Source organism: Marasmius oreades, chromosome 11, assembly GCF_018924745.1.
Source record: "Marasmius oreades isolate 03SP1 chromosome 11, whole genome shotgun sequence".
Lineage (NCBI taxonomy): Eukaryota > Fungi > Basidiomycota > Agaricomycetes > Agaricales > Marasmiaceae > Marasmius > Marasmius oreades.
Window position 1 is genome coordinate 1893520 of NC_057333.1, and position 21839 is coordinate 1915358.

Below are 21839 nucleotides of genomic sequence, written 5' to 3' on the forward strand. Positions count from 1 at the left end.
GACTTCGGTCAGCCCAGCTGCTGGCAGCTATGCTCGCCTCTGTCATCTGACAACGCTCCACAGAAAAAAAAAAACATGTATACAGACAACTTAGCGCACACGGTTGAACTGGTCGAGTTGAACCAAACAATGAACCACGAACTGCCGGCCGGTTGAACTCATAGCATAGTTCAACTCGGCCACCAGTTCAACCTTGTTGAACTCGGTTATCTCTAGCTCATTATGTTTTAACATATTTGGTTCTTCTGTATGGTTCGAACTTCAGGTTGAATTTCTCTAGTCCAATAATAACAGAAATGGAGCAAGAATTCTTGCTGCAAGTAATTTTGAAACACTTAGAAATTCCCTTATAATACCGCGTATCCACAGTCTATCGATGGCCTGCTGGTGTAGTAGTTAAGCCTTCTATATATGTACGTGCCCTATATGCTATAAATAGAGAGATAAGTGATATCATTCCTGCTGTCGTGGGTTCGAATCCTGCACTGCTTTAACAAATTATTTCTTTTACTTCTAAGCTGGTTCAACCGCAATTCCGCCGAACCAGTTCAAGCTCAGTGTTATTAATTAATTAATCCGTAAGCATACAGTTCAATACGTAATTGAACCTTAGTTTGATTATGTGCGCTTCGAACCGATATATTCTCAACTAGGCTCGTCCTACTTTTCCGCCAGCCAACGATGACAATGACAAGGCATGTTCACAAGGACACGAGGCGGCGGAGGGGTGCACTGAGCTGACAGCGCTCCTGAGGGCTGGTCAGTTTATTACGGCTATAGTCAAAGTTCATTTCACGTGCCTAAATGTCTTCCGCTTTGGAAGGGCGCCAAGATTTTTTGGCGGGGTAAGAAACGCGAGAGAATGCATTTGAGAGCGGGAGAACGACGAATGCGACAGCTACGGCGAGCAGATCGTAATGCACCAGTATAATTCTGGTACATACTAGTGGTCGGTACGCGTCCGAACCGGGTATTTACCTACTATATAAATTAGTAGACTGCTCAGACTTCTTGAAATATACTCGCTCACCTTTCGTGTCAAACCCCGCTTTCACTACTTCCATCACTCGACAAGCAAGACCGCTTCTTTTGACCGCAAATGGCAGCCTCTCGTCTTGCAAGAAACTCGTATTCTCTGTTCGCCACGTTAGCCGAACCCAGCCCAGAAAGAATTAAGTATGCCTCGTGTCGTGTCGCCGATGGCGGCCAAACGAGCACTGAACGCGATCGATGAGTGTGTCGAAATTTTTTTGGTGACCGGCAGCGAGTCACCTATGTCACCCTGTGACTGTCGACTTTCTACTCCATCACAGCTCTGAGCCGTCGCAGCTACACTTCCCGTCGATGTTTACGCCTCAATATTCAAGAATTCAAGCAATCATCAACGTTAAATATTCCTGGCTCTTTTCGTGCTGCTAGCTTCTAATACGACGGCGATCATCTAGGTGAATTTTTATACCTGCGACAATTTTAGAACGTGAGCTTATTAGTCCTAAACCCAAGAAATCCATACTGATACATGAACTATGGGTAAAAAGGAAAGATTTCGTGCCCACGTATGGTTCCTTTCAAGTTTAAACCCTGCTGTCGTCTCGTTTCCAGGGCACAACGCATGCTATACTTTTCGTTGAAAAGATCAGTGTGTTTTGACTCCCTTCATACTTAGCTCCCTTCATAGAGGGCGTCCTCAAACTATGCCTATCTTCGAACCTCCTTCATTCCACTCCACAATTATCCCTGTCCCAGGAACTTTAGTTGTCGGGACCATGGCTGTTCATTCTATCCAAAAAGGTTGTCTACATTCCCACCTAAGATCCATCTTTACTGATAGGTCTCCCACCGAAAAAATGATGGAACAAACGGTCCTTACTCTATCGTTCAACATAGTTCCCGTGATGGCTCTTAAATTCCGATTTAAATGCCTTCAGTACACTGACTCGCCTTCGGTTTCATGGTCTTCTATTCACAATCATGACCACATTGCTACTCCCGCTTCTCGTCTTTGCGTTCACCGGCTCTGGGATGGCTCAAGTCTCCAGTGGGGTAAGCTCATCCGCTCTGCTTCTGGTTGTGTACATCGCTTATAGATTCGATGGCAGACGATGTTCACGATTGAGGTCGGTCGGAACGGCAGCTTCTTTGTCCCAGACTCGGTGAATGCTCGACTGGGAGATACAGTTAAATTCAATTTCTTTGCTGCGTGAGATCCACTCGCTATGATTCCAAAACACCTTGTGATACTCATTTAATCCTCAAAGAGCTCACGGTGTCGTTCAGACATCGTTTGAGAACCCTTGCGAACCCCTCCCAGGCGGATTCAGCAGCGGAGCCGTTGAACCCCCCGATGGAGAATTTGAGGAATGGACTCTACAAATCACTAATACTTCCAGTGAGTGGTCCACGAAAGTGGCTTCTGAAACAAAATCTAGCTCACGACTTCATGTCTTGCAGCAATATGGTTCTACTGCCCCATTGGGATTCCTGTTCCGCATTGCAGCGCTGGGATGGTTGGGTGAGGCCAGACAACATCAACCGGTCTCTTCCTTTTTCCCGTCTGACCGCAGTGAATAGGGCAATTAACCCAATCGGTGAAAAGATGGTAGAGGACTTCAAATCTGCAGCAAAAGCGTTCAATGGAACAGCTCCGGTATCGTGATGCTCCCGCCCAACGTGTGATTCAAACTCTGATAACTTCTTTTCATCCCAGACACCATCTCCTCTCTTTACAGGTGTCGGAGCAGCAGCTACCGAAACCCCAGTTGTTGCCGCCGGCAGCGCCCCTCCTTTCCAAAGCGATTCCTCCTCGACCACGAGCTCCGCATTCTCTTCAAAGGTAGAATCGACTAGCTCGTCCACCAGTGTTCCAGAGACTTCATCGTCAAATCACACACCAGCAATCATCGGCGGAACTGTAGCAGGCCTCGTTGCACTTTTCGCTACCATAATCGTCGTCATTATCCTGCGCCGACGACGTCCACACCCTACAAGCCGACAAGGTCATCATACAGTCGAATCTCAACACTTCCCGCCTCCAACTTCGGGAGTGTCTGATACGTTCAGGAGAAATATTCAAACACAATTCTACCCAGTAAGAGCAGAAGACAATCTCCCATCTATTGGGTATGGTCATGGTAGAAACGATGCTGATCCACCGTCGTCGACGTCGTCGAACGCACGAGCACTTCATATACGAAACCAGGACAGTCAGGGGAATTTGGCTGCGGGGACGGCCGTTGTGCCTATTTCTTCTGAACGGAATCAGCATCAGCTACAGCAGCAGCGGCATCCTTATGCCGAACCTGGTGTGAACGTTGATGTGGCGGAACAACGAGAACTTGTCGAGCCGGGCGACGGAAGAAGTGAGGATATCAACGCTTTGGCGAAAGAGGTTGCGGCTGTATTGCTTCGTGGACAGAAGAGTTTAGTTTCTTCCAGAACGGACGATGGGAGTGTAAGTGGGAGTAGTGGGAATTTAGAGGGACCACCGCCTAATTACAAGTCTCGGGGACATAGTACTCTTAACTAACGGTTCCTTCGTTTCTGACGTGGACTGGTTGAGGGATTCTTCATTCGCGAATACATAATTCTGAACTTGCACATAGCCTTGGTTTATACACAACTCGCTTTTACCAAGTAAAGAAGTAAACAACGTGTACTTTTATTTAATTTCCTCACCTTCCACTTGCACCACCAACTACATATCTCTGCTATGTACCTACCGTGTCAATCGACCTGCAAGTTCTAAAGACTCAACTATGGGTCTACGGCACAATGTGCCAGTCAAAGCATTCTTTCGCAATTGTACCTTGACATGACAGTTTGGCAGCGACAGCCTAAAACTCTTCCCCTGTGCCAACCTAGTCACCCACTGCCCATCCCATCCCCTTTTGTTGTTACACCATCACACTCGAAGGCAAGAATTGAAGGCAGCTTGAAGGCACACGATGACTTCTACGAGTACTCACGGACACAACAGTGGCGGTCATTACGATCAGAGCCTGCTGGACGAGGCTACAAAGGCTACAAAGCAGATGCGGCAGGTGCGTCGTCCATGTAGCTCCAACTTGAACATGTCATTGATAGGTTCCTGCTCGATTCCCTTCGCCATGCTCAGTTCTGCTCTGCTTTCTCGCTGGATCATGTCTCTTCTTCACTCTTCGTAACCTTCGTGATGACCACAGCTGATAATTCGAATTGATGGGTACGTGTACGTACCGCTTTGTCAAAACGGCATCGGTCACACATTGTCCATTGTCGAGCGTGAACCGTCCTTATCTTCCATACTGCGGTCGTGGCGATAAGGCGGAGACTCGGAACTGATCGAAAGTGAGTGTCCCAGACTGTTCGAAGGCGATATACTGGCTCATCTGCCATATTTCTGACAGCTCGTACTGAGTTATCGTCCCTGTCAGCCCCAATGCGTTATGGAATACGCTCTGAAGATGCTGGAGTTCGTATACGATTTGGGGTACACGCCGTACCAAGGCGGATTCAACGGGACGTTAAATGTGGCGAGTTTCACTTATGCCAATTGGTATGTTGACCTGATGGCAATCACTATCTGCGAAGGTTTCTGACCATCAAACAGACGACCTACGTTGGCGGGCCCAATTAAACACATCCAGTAGCCTGTTCATCATCTTGTCAAATTAAAAAAAATTCTGATACTTTCCACATCCAGTTTGTCCAACCACCCAGTCATGTCCCAGGGGGTTTTTTTTGTCAGGGCCATGGCTGTTCATTTTACCCAAAAAGTCATCTGCACTCTCACCTACACTGAAAGATCTCCCACCAAAACAATGATGGAACAACTGTACCTTATTCTACCATCCAACATAGTACCCGTGATGGATCTCAAATTCCGACTTAAATGCCTTCCGTGCACTGGCTCGCCTTCGGTTTCATGTCCTTCCTTTCACAATCATGACCACATTGCTGCTCTTGCTTCTCCTCGTCTTTGCGTTCACCGGCTCTGGGGTAGCTCAGGTCTCTGGGGTAAGCTCATTCACGCTGCTTCGTTTGTGTACATCACTTATCGACTTAAATGCTAGACAGAGCATACGATTAAGGTCGGTGGGCAAGGCAGCTTCTTCGTCCCAGACTCGGTGAATGCTCGACTGGGAGATACTGTTAAATTCCAGTTCTTTGATGCGTGAGATCTCGCTCTTTATGATCCCAAAAAATCTTTCGATACTCATTGAACCCTCGCAGAGCTCACGGTGTCGTTCAGACATCTTTTGAGACCCCTTGCGAACCCCTCCCAGGCGGGTTCAGCAGTGGAGTCGTTGTGCCTCCTGATGGAGGGACTAATCCGGGAGAACTTGCGGAGTGGACTCTACAAATCACTAATATCTCGAGTGAGTGGTTCACGAAGTGCCTTCTGAAAAAAAAAGTTTGCCAACCACATTTATTTTAGCAATATGGTTCTACTGCCCCGTTAAGAGTCCTGTTCCGCATTGCAGCACTGGGATGGTTGGGTGAGTCTAGATGAGATCAAACCCATCTCTTCCTATTCTCGTCTCACCGCAGTGAATAGGGCAATCAACCCACTTGGTGAAGCGATGGTAGAGGACTTCAAATCTGCAGCAAAAGCGTTCACCGGAATGCCCCCGGTATGCTTTTCGTCTCAGTGTCCTTCCAACTCTGATTGCTACTTTCCATCCCAGCCAGTGTCTACCGTCCTTACGGGTGTCGGAGCAGCAGCTACCGCAGCTCCAGTTAGCATCGTCGGCAGCCCCCCTGCATCTTTTCAAAGCGATTCCTCCTCGACCACGAACTCCGCATTCCCTTCAGTCTCTTCAAAGGTAGAATCGACTAGCTCGCCCACCAGCATTCCAGAGACTTCATCGTCAAATCACACACCAGCAATCATCGGCGGAACTGTAGCAGGCCTCGTAGCACTTTTCGCTACCATAATCGTTGTCGTCCTTATCCTCCGCCGCCGCCGACCACATCCAAGCCCACAAGATCATCATACAGTCGAATCTCAATACTTCCCGCGGGCGGTATCCCCGCCTCCGTCCTCAGGAATGTCCGATACACTCAGGGGAAAGGTTCAAACACAATTCTACCCGGTAAGAGCAGAAGACAATCTGCCTTCTATCGGGTATGGTTATGGCAGAAACGACTCTGATCGACCTTCGTCGTCGAACAAACGAGCTCTGGAGGCTTTTCATATACGAAACCAGGGCAGTCAAGGGAATCTGACTAAGGGAGCGGTTGCTCAGGTTCCACCTGTTTCTTCTTCTGAACGGATTCATCAGCATCATCCTTATGCCGCGCCCGGTGTGAACGTTGATGTGTCGGAAGTCGAGTCGGGGGATGGACGAAGTGAGGATATCAACGCTCTGGCGAAAGAGGTTGCGGCTGTTTTACTTCGTGGAAAGAAGAGTTTGGCTGTGTCGTCTCAAACTGCAAGTGGGAGTGGTGGAAATTTGGAAGGGTCACCGCCTGATTATAAGTCTTGGGGACATAGTGCTAATAACTAACGGCTCGTTGATCTATATATTTATTTCTTATGGGGATTTTTTTAGGGGTTCAAAGGACACGTATGTATGTAACTGGCTTAGCCAAGTATACAGATGCCCCTTTTCGTCACCCCTTCATCATGCAGCTCCCACTTTCTCGTCCGCCGCCTCATCACTTCTTTGGCTCTTCATCAGATTGGTATAATCATAATGACTGGATAACTTTCAGCGAATTTGAACGGACGAATAACAGGTTGGCATACTATCACCCCCATCAATATTGCAAACGGTATGTCTTTGATGTTTTTTCATCTCCATGGTCCTAACTGTCATTCGCCGATGGAATAATAAATCGATAATTCTTAGCCGCCGAGTCTAAACTGCGCATAAAATACGACTCGGACTATATGTCCTTGCTCGAGACCGCCCGCCAAACCACCATTAAGTCCAATCATTTCCGACTACCATACTACCCAATCCCCGATCGAACCGAACTTGGAGTGCCGAGCTCGTTTTTCATGTCTTTATTATTTGTCTTGCCGAGGACGACAACAGAATACCTTCCCCAATAGCCTGGCCCGACATTTTCCCAGCCTATTCAACTCTCAAATTGTATCAAGATGAAATCCTCACACTCGAGTACAAGTCGCGGTATCTCTCAGAAGCATGCAACCCCAGGATCACCTCTTTATTCGTCCTCCCATTCCTTGAAATGCTAAAGGAACGAAGAGACGACCCGCTAGTAATACTGGCGGTGCATTTGCAGGCATTATGCTATGTTCGAGATTCACCGAAAATACACCACGACCCCAGGTGGGCTTGGGACGGAATGGTGTGCACGGAGGAGATGGAGGGTTTTATCAAGGGACAGGAGATGAGAGAGTGGTTTGATTGTCAGCCTACGGGGGTAAGGCAGGAGTGTGAAGTGCTTGTTCAGGAGGGGCTTGTTACGAGGAATGTGAGGTGCGGAACGCGCTCGAGAAAGCGGGGCTTTTGACTCCTTGAATCCACTGGCTGTACTCGTAGATTATCCATTGAGGAAGAGTCCCACAAGATTAAGGATATAGACGGTTGCTGGCAGCTGTGTCTTGTAAAGTCAAAAATGAACTTATTCAACCGTTAGCAGCTTTTATTTTATCCGTTTTTGATAGTTTGGTCCTCTTTTTTGCCATCAAACCCTTCCCCTTTTGGAGAACGGCTGGAACCGAGCCTATCCTTACAAAAACGATGTAAGGAGGCCTGCTCTTTACTGAGGCTTCTTCAAGCTTCTTCTTTCACTCCCGCTTTTATAATTTAATCGTCTTCCACTTGCACCACCAATCACCAATCACCAACTACATATCTATGCTACACGACGTCAACCGGCCTGCTTCTAGAAAGGCCCAAATTATCGGTCTACGGTACAATGCAGTGCCATCAAGCATCCGCCCACTTAGCCGAATCATTTTCGCAATTGTACCTTGACATGACAGTTCGGACAAGAGATCTAAACTCTTCCCCCCTTTAACCCTACCTACCCACCGCCCATCCCATCCCCCTTTTTGTTTTCACCCACTACACTCGAAGGAAGATTTGGCATAGGATGACTTCTACGAGTACTCATGGACACAACAGTGGCGGTCAATACGATCAGAGCCTGCTGGCCGAGGCTCCAAAGGCTACAAAGCAGATGCGGCAGGTGCGTCGTTTCCTTCCCCCCTTAAGTCCTACCTCTCAATATTCAATCCTCACCCTTTTCTGTTTTTGCAGGAAGGCTACAACCCCGACATCCTGAAGAAGAACGAAAATGCAAATCGAGATTTGGAACGAGGACTAGGTACAGGTGCATCAAAAGAACGACTGGCAGGAACTTCCACCCCCCGGCCCTCCCTAACGCCCACGCCCACGCCTCGTTCGCCACCGTTTTATCGTACAAAGAAAGGAGTGATCGTCATCGTCATTGCAACGCTCGTCGTGCTTGGGGCTGTTATTGGAGGTGCCGTTGGGGGGACTAGGAACCGGCATCGTGAGGATGAGGCTAAGGGTGCAGCTCCTGGTATAGGCAAAGCTGGTGGTGACTCTGGAGATAATGGGATTGGGGCTGGTAGTCCTGGTGGTCCTCCGGGAGGAGGAGGAGGGATCGCACCTAATTCGACGTCGGTTCAGGATCCGGCTGGTGCTATCACCTCACTACTGGAATCGCACTCGCCCTCGAAGACCACGACGAGTCGTATTGGAGTACCGACTCGTGGTGATAACGGTATTGCCTCTGTTCCGGGTTCGATTGTGAAACTGGTTGGTGCGCCGCCTCTGTAGATCCGACGAGGTGGGTCGGTTCAATTAGGGTTTGCGTTTGGAGTTGACGTTGATCGTTTTTTTTTGCTTTCGCTGTATTTCTTTTTGGTAGATTCACCGGTACTCAGCCCTGTCGATGTAACTACTGTATCCCTAATAAACGACCGTATTAAATGCCACCTGCTTACGTTGTTCTTCCACAAGTTTAACTCAGATTGCGGGCTCTGGCGGTCAAGCTTAATGCGTGACGACTAGCCATGTGTATGATCATACACATATCTCGCCCGTGCCGGCTTGAACATCAGCCCCTTTTCACTGGCTCCTATGCAAGAGCGATCGAACCTCAGCGAGACAGCCCTAATTCTGACTTTCCATCCTGACCCTCACCCACCAGGAGCTCGTGTTCGTCTCAAATTTTCGAAAAATTTAAGGCAACGACTCTTCGTCGAAGTCTTCGAGACATAGGAGTCGAGGGAATTGGCAACATGACGCGAGGTGCAGAATTGAAAAGACTCGCTGGGGAGTATGAAACTTGTACGGTTGCTTCCTCGCTATCGTCAACATCCATATGGCTGAAACTGTTATATGGACAGCACGCGTAGACGAAAACAAATTGGAGGAAAGACCGACAACTTCCGAGTCGAAATTAATCGCAAAGCCGCGAAAATCTCTGAGTGCGCCTGGCACCTCGCCGAAACGAAAAACAGCTCAATCCTCGAGAGAAGAGGTAGCCGCTAGCGGCTCACGACGCAAGGCTTCAGAAAGTCAAACGCGAACCGCGAGTCGGAGGGGACCCGTGTTTTCTCAAACTCCACAGAAACCTGTTGAAAATCGTGCGAGAACTAGCAAAAGAAAACACGGACAGCCTTCGGCAACTGACAGTGGAGAAGACATCCAGCAAGCGGACGAAGAGGACGAGAAGCAACCTGCGAAGCGGACGCGTCAGGCGGCCACTATTCCTTCCTCCCGCAATCGGCGTTCTCAGGTTGAACCTTCCACTCACAACACGCGTAGCAAAGCTTCCCTTACCAACGAGAGTATAACTCCTATTCCTCATACCACCCGCACCAGCCCTGTGAAGACCAGAAGTACTCGTCGAGGAGGGGAAACCCTTGCGAGTGTCAGTTCACCCTCTCGTGCGACTAGGTCACATGGAGCTGGAGCTGGAGATGTGAGTATGGACGTTGATGAACCGACATCAACTCCTCGTACACTTCGATCACATGTAGCCATTCCTCCTCCAGTCCGCGTAACTCGTGCTCGTGAAGCTCGTCGACGGACTCTTGGCGCTGAACTTGATTCACATGGCGTCAATGATGCTGACGTCCCTGTACCTGTTCCAGATAAAGAGGAGGAAGCAGGGGCAAAGAGAGGCGAGGAGGAAGAAGAGGATCTACGGACATCTAGGAAAACAAAGAAGGGGAAATTGAGAGTAAGCTCTACTCCTGAGCCAGAACACATTGGGAACAGCCTCGGTACTTTATATTCTTTCTCCAACAGTGACGTGCTGCTAAAACAAAAGCAAAAGATCTGGAGAACTGGGACTTTGATGCTAGTGCCCTCGAAACAGCAGATGACGACTGGCAAACCTTTTACAGAGATGCCGTGGATACATCTAACTCGTTGGATGGACTGTTCTCTTTTCCGACGAACAAAGGGGAGCAGTTTCAACCAAGAGCTTGTTTCAAGGACCTGTACAAACAGGTGTGGAAGCAAAGTATGGAAGAGGGCAAGCACGTTATCATTACTGGGCAACCGGGTATAGGCATGTAGCGTTATACCTCGTAGCCCCTTCCACAACTTACTTTATTCTGTAGGGAAAACTGTTTCGCTTTGGTATCTCATGCGAGCAGCTCTGCGGCATACACAGACGCAGCCCATTGTCTATGTGGCAGGGGAATTAACTCATATCTTCTTCAATAATAAAGTCTACACTGCGAATACCACGATGGATCTTCCAAAGTTTCCCTACCCAAAGCAATCAGATACTCATGTGCGTTTACTGGTATTCCTGGATTTCGAAGCATCCCAAGCGCTCCCGGTCTATCTATACAAGGAACACAGGATTCTAATCCAAGCCTGTTCTCTCAGTCTCATCCGTAAATGCCCGACCTGGATTAAACAGGTCAACTACAAAATCGTCAGAATAACTCTTCCAAGATGGACAAGGAAGGAGCTCATCGACAAGTGAGTTTTTGTGTGTCAGCGGATAACAATGTAGATGACGAAGCCTCCTAGTTTCCGTACAGCAAACATTCGTAATGACGAATTCCTAAAATCCATCAAAGATGGGATCGATGTCCAATGCAAGGATTATACTGGTGTCCAATTCGCCACGTATTCACTCAACCAGCAAATCCGCAAAGCGCTCTCGGAATCACTCTTTGACAAGAACTACCCAGGAGTATGGGAAGCTGTTCAAAAGCACCCGTCTTGTCCGTTAGAGCAAATGGACGATGAATGCATTGTATCCGTGCTGATTGACGATGCGATCTATCACGTTGGTTTGGCGCCTCAGGATGTTTACGCATTCGTTGTAGAACGGTCCGACACTGCTATAAAGGCGGCTTTGCGGGAGTGTAATCTGGAGCACATGGCTTCAGGGCTCGTGTACCTCCCCCTCTCCCTCGACGAGAACTCACAGCAGTTACTTGCTATACACAATGGTGACGATGAAGTTCATGACAAAGTTAAAGTCAGACCCAAGACGTGGTATGGCGCCTTCAAGTCAAATCATATTGCCCAGCTGGTGAAGGAACGCTACGGAGCACAAATTGATTTGAACTTCTCGGTGACACACTAACGTGGCGTAACATTAGCATATAAAAAAAAGAGAAAATATAGGTCCTATCCCAGACCCTGTAGCAAATGGCAACGATTCGTTTGAATAGTTTGGAAGTGTAGAGTATATATAACGCAACACCGTCTGGATCATCGCGTTGGGTGACCACTTTATTCAAACTCTATTCAGTTGAAAACCCTACGAAGCCTCCGAGTCGAGGTCAAAGAGCAAACCGGTCCAGAGTTTAGTATCATACTCTGTAAAAGTAATGGTCCCCGGTCAATGAATCGTATGATGTTGGATTGTAATCCGAAACACCTGGGACGAACTGATGCGTAGTGCTACGCACATAACTTACAAAAAAGAAACATGTAATGAGATCGGAGAACATAGATGGGCTGTAAATATCTAGCTTCAGTCCATCTCAGCCCAAGGCTGATCCACATTGACATCTCCTTCAACATCCGCACGTCCATCGGGTGTGGAACCCTCCATCATCCTAGAGAACGCCTCCATCTCCGCCCTCGCCTGGTCTCTGATTGCAACATCGTAGCCGCCATCAAAGTCCACAGGCTCCGTGGTATCCCACGTAGGTTCAGGCCCTGTCCACCCGCCGTTCTCGTACACGTAGTTCATAAACGATCGCCAAAGGGGGTCGAGGGACAGGACATTGGGGTCTCCAACGATGACAAGGAGGGACCGAGCTCGAGTTACGGCCACTTTCAGAACAGTAATCGATCAGCAGATGTAAACGTAAAGGCGGAATAGGAGAAAAACCTACCATTGAAACGTCGAGGATTCGCAACGAAACCAAGGGTGTGACGGAGGTCGTAGTCGACGAATTCGCGGCTACTCCGGACGGTGGTAACGATGATGACTTTGCGTTCCTGGAAATGTTGTTTTTTTTTAGTGAGATAGGGAGCGACGAAGGAGGGTATGCGGGAAAGCTTACTTGTCCCTGGAACTCTTCTACGCTACCAACCTTTACCGACGTAGCATCCATTTTGCGGTTGCGGAACGCAGCTCGAAGCTTCAACACCTGGGCGCGATATGGGGCAATGACGCCGATGTCATCGTCACCTAGAGCAGCAACAACATTGAAGGATCAGTAACTGGTACCACGAAGCGGAAATTGAACTGTACAACACTCACTCAATGGAATCCTCGTGTCCTTCCTCAACTTCTCCAAGATAGACGTGACCACTGTCACCTCGTCAATGTTGAAATAGGAAGGTGACGAAGCCTCTCGCTCATCCTTCCCGAAAACGGAGTGGAATACGATAGGGAACTTGGGAGACACCACATGAGGTGAATTGAGGTAGAGGTTGGTAACCGCAGGATCAGCACATGGTTCCAGATCCCCACCGTAGAACTGTTCGTTGGGAAACTTCAAGATGGCATTATGAGAACGGTAATTCTTGGTGAGCTTCACCACGCTGCAGTAAGTAGTAGTTTGGTCAGTACCTGCTCCCCAAAACAACAGCACGAAAAATCGGACATACGAAATCCCATATCCCTCTACCTCGTCATAAATCTCCCTCCCCATGAGTCGTTCAATAAACGACATTCCCAACCCCAACCTCCTCGCAACACTCGACCGAATAACCGGCCCAAGCTGTTTCGGATCCCCACACAAGACAACATTCGTCTGATCATCCGCCATCATCTTAACAGACACCATAACCTCAGTCTCAGTAGCCTGCCCAGCCTCATCGACAAAGATATGGCTATAGTGCCCAGGAGGTATTTTGATCCCCGAAACGATACTCGCCGAGATACACGTCGTGACAACCACCCGGAACCGTTTCACATCATCCACCCCACGGACTGAATAATGGCCATTCTCATTCCGGTGCGTGAACGGCTTGAGCTCTTCGGGAACTTGGTCTTCGTATCGGGATTGTGCGTATGCGCGGAAAAGAAGTTCTGGGCCTAGTTCTAGAAGGCGTAGCGCAATGAGGTCTGCGGCGGAGTTGCTAGGAGCACAAGCGAGGACTCGGGCGTGAGGATTGGCATCGAGGATCTGGCGGATTGATTCCACCAAGGTGACGGTTTTACCAGTACCCGGTCTTTAAAAAAAAAGCAATCAGCGAACAGACCTCGGTCGAAAGGGGATATAACTCACGGGCCAAATAAGACGAATGGAACAGACCCTGCTGGTGCATGAAGGATCGAAGTAACAGCCTGAAGCTGTCTCGGATTGTTCGCAATCACAGGATTGAACGTGCTGCGGGGGAGTCCCTGGGGGATACCACCTGAACCAAGATGTTCTGGGTCAGGGAATAGAACCCGCTCTTGTACAACCTTCCAATCCAACGCTTGATGTTGTCGACGAACAGAAGATCGGTTCAGTTTGAACCTAACAGAGAAGAGATCGGTAGGTTTTGGAGCAAACTTCTTGTTGAACTTCATTCCGACTTCTATTTCGCGGATAGTGTGAACCCCACCCTCGAACCAGATTCCAGTAGGGGCCCCATGGGGCTGGACGAGGATCTTGTCACCTATGGTGGTATGAGTTATGTGATCCTATAGAGAAGATTTGTCCACATACCAACGAGAACACTAGGGCGCTTCTCAGCGAGTCCCGGAACAGCGAGACTGTCAGAGACATTATTGGAACCCCTCAAAGCATTAAGTCGGAGCATGGCACATACTAATAGGATTGGTTGTTTTTCCTCAGCTTTGCATTGTGCATATCATAATGGCCCATATCGAGACTTGAAGCGAGTGTCAGAACCGTTCAGAAGAAGTACAAAGGGGAACACGAACTCCATCTGGTATTCCTCAGCCCATATGATATGCTTAAAGTGCTTTCCATATCCTGTGCTATCGAATACCAAAGGAAGATAAACCGAACGCATCTTGTCGATAATCTCTCTGGTGGTACCCGAAGACAAATCATTCGCAAGAGGCCCCGGTATCTTCGCCCGCGGTAACTGCCTGGCATACGGAAAAGCGCTCGAGAACGGTGCTGGCTCGCCAGGAATAATTTTAGTTTCTGGTTGACGAGGCGCAGATTTGTCTCTTGGGGTATAAGGGATCTTGGGCTTCAAATCGTTCAGGGTGGATTGGTCACCAACATGCACGCACAGTTTACGCGCAATGACAAACTGTGAACGAAGCTGAGGGCTGTCCAACGTGACCTCCAATCGATCTTCGGCACGGCCGTAGTGTTGAGTGGTCATGTTGACCTTGAGTTGGACAGTGGAGGAGGGGGAGACAGTGCGATTTTGCCCGATAATAGATACAGTAAACCTGCAGTGAGAACCAGTCAGCAAGAAGGACAAAAAATAGTACAGAATTTGGATGCGCACGGGGAGCACGTTCGTTGTCCTTTGGACGATGCCAAAGTGCACCCAACAATCTCAGCTCGGAACGTTGCCTTGGCTTTGACTGACGCCTGAAGTGTGATACCTCGCGCAGCAGAGGCCAGGTCGACTATTTTGAAGTCAAGACTTCCCTCGATGGTGAATCCATTCTTGTCACCGTCGACTTCCTCGGACATTCCTTCCTCGTGAGAAGGGGTGACGCCCTGGGCGACCTGGACAGACAATGGTTGAGCGATGGCATCTCTGTGTCGTTGCCCTTGAAGATGTTGCTCGCGACTCATGGCATCCATTCGACGACCGCAAGGCTCACACGTCCATTGTTGCGATGATGATGCTGCTGGCACCGCCGAAGCAGTTACCGCTCGGGGAATAGGCGCGGCTTTGACAGCAGCCTTGTGAGATTTCCCCTGCAGATGCTGGTTTCGATTGCCGACAATCATCTGCCGACCACAAGGCTTACAAGTCCACATTTCCGACCCAAGGTTTGGTTGTGAGGGTGGGGGAGCAGGAGCTGATTGCGAGGTTGAATTGGATTTTCGGAGATGTCGCTTTCCTTGAAGGTGGGCCTCTCTAGAGGAGATAGCCATCTGAATATCGCACCGTGCGCAGCTCCAGAGTCCTTTTTCAGATTGTGCTGCAAGCTTCCTCATGTGCGTTTTCCCATTACAGTGCGCCCGTTGGCTCGTCGCAGACATATCACGGTCGCAAAGGCTACACGTCCATAGGTCTTGAGATGGCATCGTATGTCAAGAACTGCAAAAAAGGTGAGTTTGGAACCACACTGGAACATCAGATGAGACGAACAATATAGAATAGATTTTTCAATCCTTTGAAAATTACTTGCTGCCCAGCTTCGAACTCGAAATCGATGGTGATGGTCGGGTTCAAGGCTGGGTCCCTGGGCTAACAACACGTTGCACTCGCCTTTTTATACTATTCCGCTAAATTCTAAATAAAGGTCCGAGTCGTGGTAAGTATGCACATAACGTCAAAGAACCCCGCCGCCCGCAGTCTGTAAGTCATGCCGATAGCAAAAGTGCTGTAATTTCGGACAGTATAGTAGATCTCATAGGAGAGTTTGAAGACCTGCGAGAACTGCTGCATTGCAGCACCATGGAGATGGTTTAAAGCGAAGGGTTGTGGGGTCCGAGAGGAAAAAGACGATCGAAGGCTTCGAAGAGAGCTGTTCGAACTGGATTCAATTCAACTGCCTCACCTGCAGGCTGCGGGCGTGGGTGAATTTTCATTTCATGACACACTTCCTTGAGCATCTGACAGCCTGCGGAGCCTAGACGGAGAGTATATTGAACAGGCTGGAAGCCAAGCGGGCACAGCTGGAGGCGTTTTGAGACAGATGAGCTAAATTTGAGTATGGTAGTCTTCAACACCCTTTTGAGATTCAGTATGCAGGCGTGTTTCGTATGCCAGAGCGAGAGTCATTTGGTCAATTGTCGTATTGCGTTGTCGTGTAAATTTGAACAGGAACTCGAGTATTATTCTGATTTTTCAAACTCGGATAATGAATTGTCGTTCTGAACTCTAACTTCATCTTATCAGATTGAGTCTAACCAAGGTTCGAGCGAAGAACATACCGTGGATTCCATTCCATGCCGTCCTCCACAGATGATCAGTTTTGAATTCCCCACTTCCAAGTTCCAATATCTTCCAAAGATGTTACTTCAAAGCAGTTTCTACTACTTTGGTAGGCTCGCGACCATCCGCTTCGCCGTGTGTATTCTGTTTGCACAATATATAGGTGCTGGTGACTGGGGATTGGTGGGATTATCGGTGCTCCCGGAGTTCCTAAGGACGGTTCCAGCCTGAGAAAGCGGTTCTGTGAAATCATATTGCTACACCGTTGGTGAAGTGGTTATCATGCTTGCCTTCCATGCATGGTTAGAAATGATGTTCTACAAGATTGAAAGCAAGCGGCTCGGGTTCGATTCCCGAACGGTGTATACCGTGAAGTTGTACTATGTTTTATTCTTCTGAATATTGGATTAGTGCATGATAGACGCTACTCATAGACGCTTCCTCAGTCTTTGGTGAAAGTACATCAAGTCTAATATGGACAATGAGATACCACAGCCCACAAGTAGCCAGCTCCAGAATCAAGGCACGACGTCTGCCACTCTACTGTAATTGCTCGCGAGCCTCGAGTCGTGTGAGATCCTACGCGGTAGCTTGAACGTTCGAGGCCAATAACGTTAACTTTTGCCTGTTGCCCACGTGGTATCGATTTCACACACAGAGGTCCCAGCCACTCTGAGGTTCTCATCCTTCACTCAGGACCGTATCGTCAACTTCCAGAACGCTTGTAAGTAAGTTATGCTTTGGTGCCTTTGACAGATTCTGGAGCATCAAAGCGGCGATACGCAGAGATGACGTCGAGGAGAAACTACGTCACGAGTGGCGATGACGATAAAGCTCTCCCTATAAACCATCCATCAGCACCGCCCGCTACATCCCCCATACAATGTCATCTGGATTAAAGTCAGCCTTGGCCAAAGTCAAACACCGTCTCTCCAGTCCTTCTCCTGCTCACTCCAAAAATTCATCCAAGTCTTCCCTCGCCAACGGTCATACATCCACACCCTCCTCTCGTCATTCCAAGGAACTCGAACGACTAGAAATCAAACGCAAAACAGAAAAGAGACTCCAAGAAGAGGATAATCGTCGCAAGGAGGAATTCGAACAAGCCTATGAACAGGATCTCCCCGAAATACGTGCTCGCTATGGCCCCCTTCCCGTCGTTGAAGTAGACGAACGCGAGGAACGAGACAAGGTCCGCCTTTCCTTGGAATCCCTTTCCTCCGATTCCATAGAGAAACCCGTCGCGTTTCGAGCACGAGTCCACACAGTTCGTGCTGTGAGCCCCAAACTCACCTTTTTCGTCTTGCGACAACAAATCACAACCATCCAAGCCGTCCTCCAACACCAAGAAGGCCTCACTTCCGAAACCTTCCTCCGGTGGGCAGAACACCTCAAACCCGAATCTTTCGTTCTCGTCTCCGGTACCGTTCAAAAACCCAAAGAACCCATCAAAAGCACTACCATCCACGACCTTGAAATCCACATCGACTCCCTCCATCTCATCTCTCAACCGACTCAACCCGTCCCATTCACTGTCTACAGCGACGAGCTATCCAAAACCCAGAACTTACACCACCTCACTGACCGTGCACGCATGGAACACCGCATCATCGACATCCGATCCCCCGTCACCCAATCCATCTTCCGCGTCAACGCCGCCGTCTGCAGAGCCTTCCGTTCCTACCTCGACTCCCAAGGCTTCATCGAAATCCACACACCCAAATTCCAAGCTGGTGCCACTGAAAGTGGAAGCAGCGTCTTCTCCGTCAAATACTTTGGTCGAAAAGCGTTTTTGGCTCAAAGTCCTCAGTTGGGCAAACAGATGTCGATTGCTGCCGATTTGGGAAGGGTGTATGAAGTAGGACCGGTGTTTCGGGCTGAAAATTCGAATACCCATCGGCATATGACGGAGTTTACGGGCTTGGATTTGGAGATGACGCTTGAGCAGCATTATCATGAGGCGATGAGGGTGATTGATGCTACCCTCAAAAATATTTTCAAGATGGTTTATGAGCAGTGTAGGAAGGAGATCCAGATTGTCAAGCAGGCGTATCCTCATGATGATTTGGTGTGGAAGGATGAGACGGTTATTTTACCGTTTAGTGAAGGCATCAAGATGCTCAAAGAGAGTGGATGGGAGGATGAAGATGGTCAGCCACCGAATGAGTTTGAGGATTTGGGGACGAGAGACGAGATTCAGTTGGGGAAGTTGGTGAAGGAGAAGTATGGAACGGATTATTACATCCTCGACAAGTTCCCTGCTGAACCGAGGCCGTTTTATACGATGCCTGATCCTCAGGATGACAGGACGACGAACAGTTTCGATATTTTCTTGAGAGGGCAGGAAATTCTTTCGGGCGGTCAGAGGATTCATGATGCGAGGATGTTGGAAGAACGGATGGCCAACTTGGGAATTGTAGTTGCTGGTGCGTTGAAGGAGTACGTGCAAGGGTTCCGATGGGGCTGCGTGAGTTTCTCGCTCTTTTTGTCCCATTGCTTCTATCACTAACCAATCATCATCTTACAGCCACCACACGCAGGAGGAGGGATTGGCCTCGAACGGCTAGTGATGCTCCTCCTCAACCTCCCCGACATCCGACACGCCTCTCTCTTCCACCGAGACCCCAAATCTCTCCCAGCCGATCATATACCCCCTGCACTCCGCCACCCCGAATGCGATACGATGAACCCCCCTTGGGATTCTGCAGATGCTACCATCGAACCACCACAGACGGAAAAAGAAATCAGCGTCTTGATGCCATTAGAAAAATTAATAGCCAACTACGGCGACGCATCCAACACTTCGTGGACAGACGACCGATATCGGGTATGGCGGCATCTCCCCACAGGCGCTGCTATCGGATACGTACCAGCCAAAGGGGGATACGCGATCATCGTCGGAGATCCACTTTGTGATCCTAAACAACACGGAGAAGTCATCAACGCATTTATTCCTTGGGTGAGGAAACATGTGGGGAAACCGATATGGATGTTGGTTTCTGGAGCTGTGGAGGGTGTGCTTGGGGCTGATATGGGGTGGAAGACTATATCGTGTGTTGCGGAGGATCGGACGGATACGGTTGATAATCGGGCTGTCCAGGATGCGGCTGTTCAGAAGAAGGTGAGGCATGCGAAGAAGGAGGGTGTTAGGGTTTTGGAGACGAAGCAGGGGGAGATGCCACCTGAGGATATTGTGAAGAGGACGGATGAGAGGATTAGGGAGTGGGTGGAGGAGAGGAAGAATAAGGGGAGACAGGTACATTTGACGCAGTTGGCGCCGTGGAGGGATTCTGAGCATAGGATGTATTTTGTGGGGATGGGGAAGGAAGGAGAGGTATATGCGATTGTGGTGCTTACGCAGTTGGCGGCGGAACATGGGTATCAGGTGAAGTGGGCGTTGGATTTTCCTGGGGCGCCTTCGTGAGTGTCCCCCCCCCCCAAACGGATTGTTCGTTTTGTATTGTTAAAAAAAAATAATTTTCTCTCCTCTTTTTACAGCGGAGCCATTGAATATACTGTTTTGACTGCTCTGGATGCTGCAGCCTCCACAGGAGCGACTCAAGTCACGTTTGGAGCTGGAGCTCGGGCGTGCTTGGAAACTCTGCATGGATTTGGTAGTCGGAATCTTCTTGTCAAGTCTCTTGAACATCTGTATCAAGTTTTAGCTACGGAGTTCAAGTTGTATGGGAAGAGTGAGTTTAGAGCGAAGATGGGAGCTGTTGAGGATCCTGTCTATGTTTGTTTTGCGAAGGGGACGATGGGGCCTAGGGGTGTTAGGGCTTTGATGGAGTTTGTTGGGGAGGGTGAGGAGTGAGAATGCAAAACAAAAGAAGGACTCGGACTCGGGCTCGGACTCTTTCATACACGTTAATACCCATGGACTACCTTGCTGTGATAATGTTACGTTCTACCTCATGTTACCCGCCCCATGTTTAGATATACGATCGTAATAAATATACCGGGATTTTTAGTATTCGGAGTTTTTGAAATGGTTCGAGTGAAGTTTCCGAAAGGATTGTTATACCCGTTCGAACTAAGCTAGGTTAATGAGTTAGGAAAACGGTAACGCCGTTCAGTTTTTTGAATGAAATAGAAGAAAAATAGCGTCTACGGTCGCAGATACATTACACCGTTCGGGAATCGAACCCGAGCCGCTTGCTTTCAATAGGCGTACAGTAATGGAAGGCAAGCATGATAACCACTTCACCAACGGTGTACTTATACAAATGGTTAGTTGACTTATATCTCCTACCAGAATGCTTTTTCATGTTGTTCCTCCTGTCCTTCTACTCTCGCTTATTCTTTCAAATCTAACTTGAACGAAAATAGTAACAAATTAGTTGGTTGTAGAATGCACCGCCTATACAACGTCACAGATGGTACTTACTCGGGCCTAGGGGTGAGTTCCTTTCGTCTCTATTTCTCGTTGCCGGAAGGTAATCGTTAAACTCGCGATGAATATGTATTCCGAGTCCGCTTGAACTTTGCGACACTTCACTTCAAGCTTCAATGGTTATCATCTCAGGCGATGTTCACGTAGGGTACGGTGATCACCATCGAGATTCGACCACGGATATGTTACGACCGATTAGTGAATGACGGTGGAGCTGGGCGAAGGGTTGACGACATGATAGCGCCTTTGCAGGAACAAACTGTCAGTCAACTGTCAGTTACTGATATTGAAAGGCGGATCACTTTCATCAAGCTTCAAAAAATTGGCCTCAAACGCTATAACATCGCCCCCCTCCAGTGGTCAAAGCACGGCCAAAGCAAGCCCTTGTATGATTTAAGCTTGGCGGCGTTCCAAATCATTCGAATTCACCACACTCCTGCACTCGCAAAATTCTATTCACGACTCGGACACTCCCTGGACATCAGGGTGGATGATGGTGACATCAGGTTACCGTTGTTCTCCATGGTCCATTCTTTTCTGGGTAGCCACATATGAGTCATGATATCAGAATGATAAAAAATTTCCGACATAAACCATATGTACTGAGTGGCAGTTGGCTTATATGATGAACAAGTTATGTACAGAAATAGCTAACACTGTCCCAGCTGATGGTCAAGTTTAAACTCATCGTATCCTGTATCCTCCAAACTCCCGCAATTTTGCATGAGATCCAACAGTTCCCTGGACAGTAGAAGAAATAGACTGCAACATAGGAACTACCACGCAATGCGCAAAGCGAAGCAGAATATTCGTACCCTCTGGGTCGTTGTGATCCCGACCTTCAATCCCATTGGACGATGTTCCCGCATTGACTAAGTTATTTTTCATCTTAGCAGCATCTTAGGTTTCGGGGGTGCAAAGTTGGGCGTTAATTTAGGCTTCCGCTGCTCGACTGTTCTCAGCCTCCAGGCGTTCTCAGTAATCTCCATGGCGTTTGGACC

The 21839-nt window shown here is 48.7% G+C and overlaps 7 protein-coding genes and 2 non-coding genes across 10 annotated transcripts; 7 read left to right on the forward strand and 2 right to left on the reverse strand.

Moving 5' to 3' along the window:
- Positions 1 to 1270: 1270 nt before the first annotated feature.
- On the forward strand, positions 1271 to 3526 carry E1B28_003406 (uncharacterized protein; the record flags this gene model as incomplete). The annotated part of the gene is made up of 7 exons (XM_043160388.1): positions 1271 to 1445; positions 1504 to 2043; positions 2100 to 2200; positions 2259 to 2389; positions 2452 to 2512; positions 2572 to 2647; positions 2708 to 3526. The coding sequence occupies exons 2-7, from the start codon at positions 1972 to 1974 to the stop codon at positions 3524 to 3526; spliced, it is 1260 nt and encodes a 419-aa protein (XP_043002344.1). The 5' UTR covers positions 1271 to 1445; positions 1504 to 1971.
- A 285-nt stretch (positions 3527 to 3811) lies between these two features.
- E1B28_003407 (uncharacterized protein) lies at positions 3812 to 4185 on the forward strand (the record flags this gene model as incomplete). The annotated part of the gene is made up of 2 exons (XM_043160389.1): positions 3812 to 4040; positions 4115 to 4185. 2 exons carry the CDS (start codon positions 3812 to 3814, stop codon positions 4183 to 4185), a joined length of 300 nt encoding a protein of 99 aa, XP_043002345.1.
- Positions 4186 to 4923: 738 nt separating this feature from the next.
- On the forward strand, positions 4924 to 6488 carry E1B28_003408 (uncharacterized protein; the record flags this gene model as incomplete). The annotated part of the gene is made up of 6 exons (XM_043160390.1): positions 4924 to 4995; positions 5052 to 5152; positions 5212 to 5357; positions 5417 to 5477; positions 5537 to 5612; positions 5667 to 6488. 6 exons carry the CDS (start codon positions 4924 to 4926, stop codon positions 6486 to 6488), a joined length of 1278 nt encoding a protein of 425 aa, XP_043002346.1.
- A 1561-nt stretch (positions 6489 to 8049) lies between these two features.
- On the forward strand, positions 8050 to 8762 carry E1B28_003409 (uncharacterized protein; the record flags this gene model as incomplete). The annotated part of the gene is made up of 2 exons (XM_043160391.1): positions 8050 to 8145; positions 8217 to 8762. 2 exons carry the CDS (start codon positions 8050 to 8052, stop codon positions 8760 to 8762), a joined length of 642 nt encoding a protein of 213 aa, XP_043002347.1.
- Positions 8763 to 9226: 464 nt separating this feature from the next.
- E1B28_003410 (uncharacterized protein) lies at positions 9227 to 11544 on the forward strand (the record flags this gene model as incomplete). The annotated part of the gene is made up of 5 exons (XM_043160392.1): positions 9227 to 9275; positions 9335 to 10216; positions 10270 to 10506; positions 10559 to 10928; positions 10980 to 11544. The coding sequence occupies 5 exons, from the start codon at positions 9227 to 9229 to the stop codon at positions 11542 to 11544; spliced, it is 2103 nt and encodes a 700-aa protein (XP_043002348.1).
- A 376-nt stretch (positions 11545 to 11920) lies between these two features.
- E1B28_003411 (uncharacterized protein) lies at positions 11921 to 15439 on the reverse strand (the record flags this gene model as incomplete). The annotated part of the gene is made up of 10 exons (XM_043160393.1): positions 11921 to 12242; positions 12305 to 12410; positions 12476 to 12603; positions 12676 to 12959; positions 13026 to 13592; positions 13649 to 14024; positions 14075 to 14121; positions 14178 to 14240; positions 14293 to 14778; positions 14838 to 15439. The coding sequence occupies 10 exons, from the start codon at positions 15437 to 15439 to the stop codon at positions 11938 to 11940; spliced, it is 2964 nt and encodes a 987-aa protein (XP_043002349.1). The 3' UTR covers positions 11921 to 11937.
- A 1265-nt stretch (positions 15440 to 16704) lies between these two features.
- E1B28_003412 lies at positions 16705 to 16810 on the forward strand. Its single transcript has one exon. It is a non-coding gene; the product is annotated as a tRNA-Gly (tRNA).
- Positions 16811 to 16999: 189 nt separating this feature from the next.
- On the forward strand, positions 17000 to 20422 carry E1B28_003413 (uncharacterized protein). Of its 2 annotated transcripts, XM_043160394.1 has the most exons (3): positions 17000 to 18912; positions 18973 to 19865; positions 19944 to 20422. In XM_043160394.1, the coding sequence occupies exons 1-3, from the start codon at positions 17329 to 17331 to the stop codon at positions 20257 to 20259; spliced, it is 2793 nt and encodes a 930-aa protein (XP_043002350.1). In that variant the 5' UTR covers positions 17000 to 17328; the 3' UTR covers positions 20260 to 20422. The 2 variants fall into 2 exon arrangements, with proteins under 2 accessions (XP_043002350.1, XP_043002351.1); XM_043160395.1 differs by having other exon boundaries at positions 18973 to 20422.
- Positions 20423 to 20570: 148 nt separating this feature from the next.
- On the reverse strand, positions 20571 to 20661 carry E1B28_003414. Its single transcript has one exon. It is a non-coding gene; the product is annotated as a tRNA-Gly (tRNA).
- Between the last annotated feature and the right edge of the window lie 1178 nt (positions 20662 to 21839).

What these genes read in the sequence shown, in the direction of transcription:
- E1B28_003413 (XM_043160394.1), top strand. Translation starts at nt 17,329, where the DNA reads ATGTCATCTGGATTAAAGTCAGCCTTGGCCAAAGTCAAACACCGTCTC. An exon ending in AAGGGTTCCGATGGGGCTGC is followed by an intron (nt 18,913 to 18,972) that starts GTGAGTTTCTCG and finishes ATCATCTTACAG; the next exon opens with CCACCACACGCAGGAGGAGG. An exon ending in GATTTTCCTGGGGCGCCTTC is followed by an intron (nt 19,866 to 19,943) that starts GTGAGTGTCCCC and finishes CTCTTTTTACAG; the next exon opens with CGGAGCCATTGAATATACTG.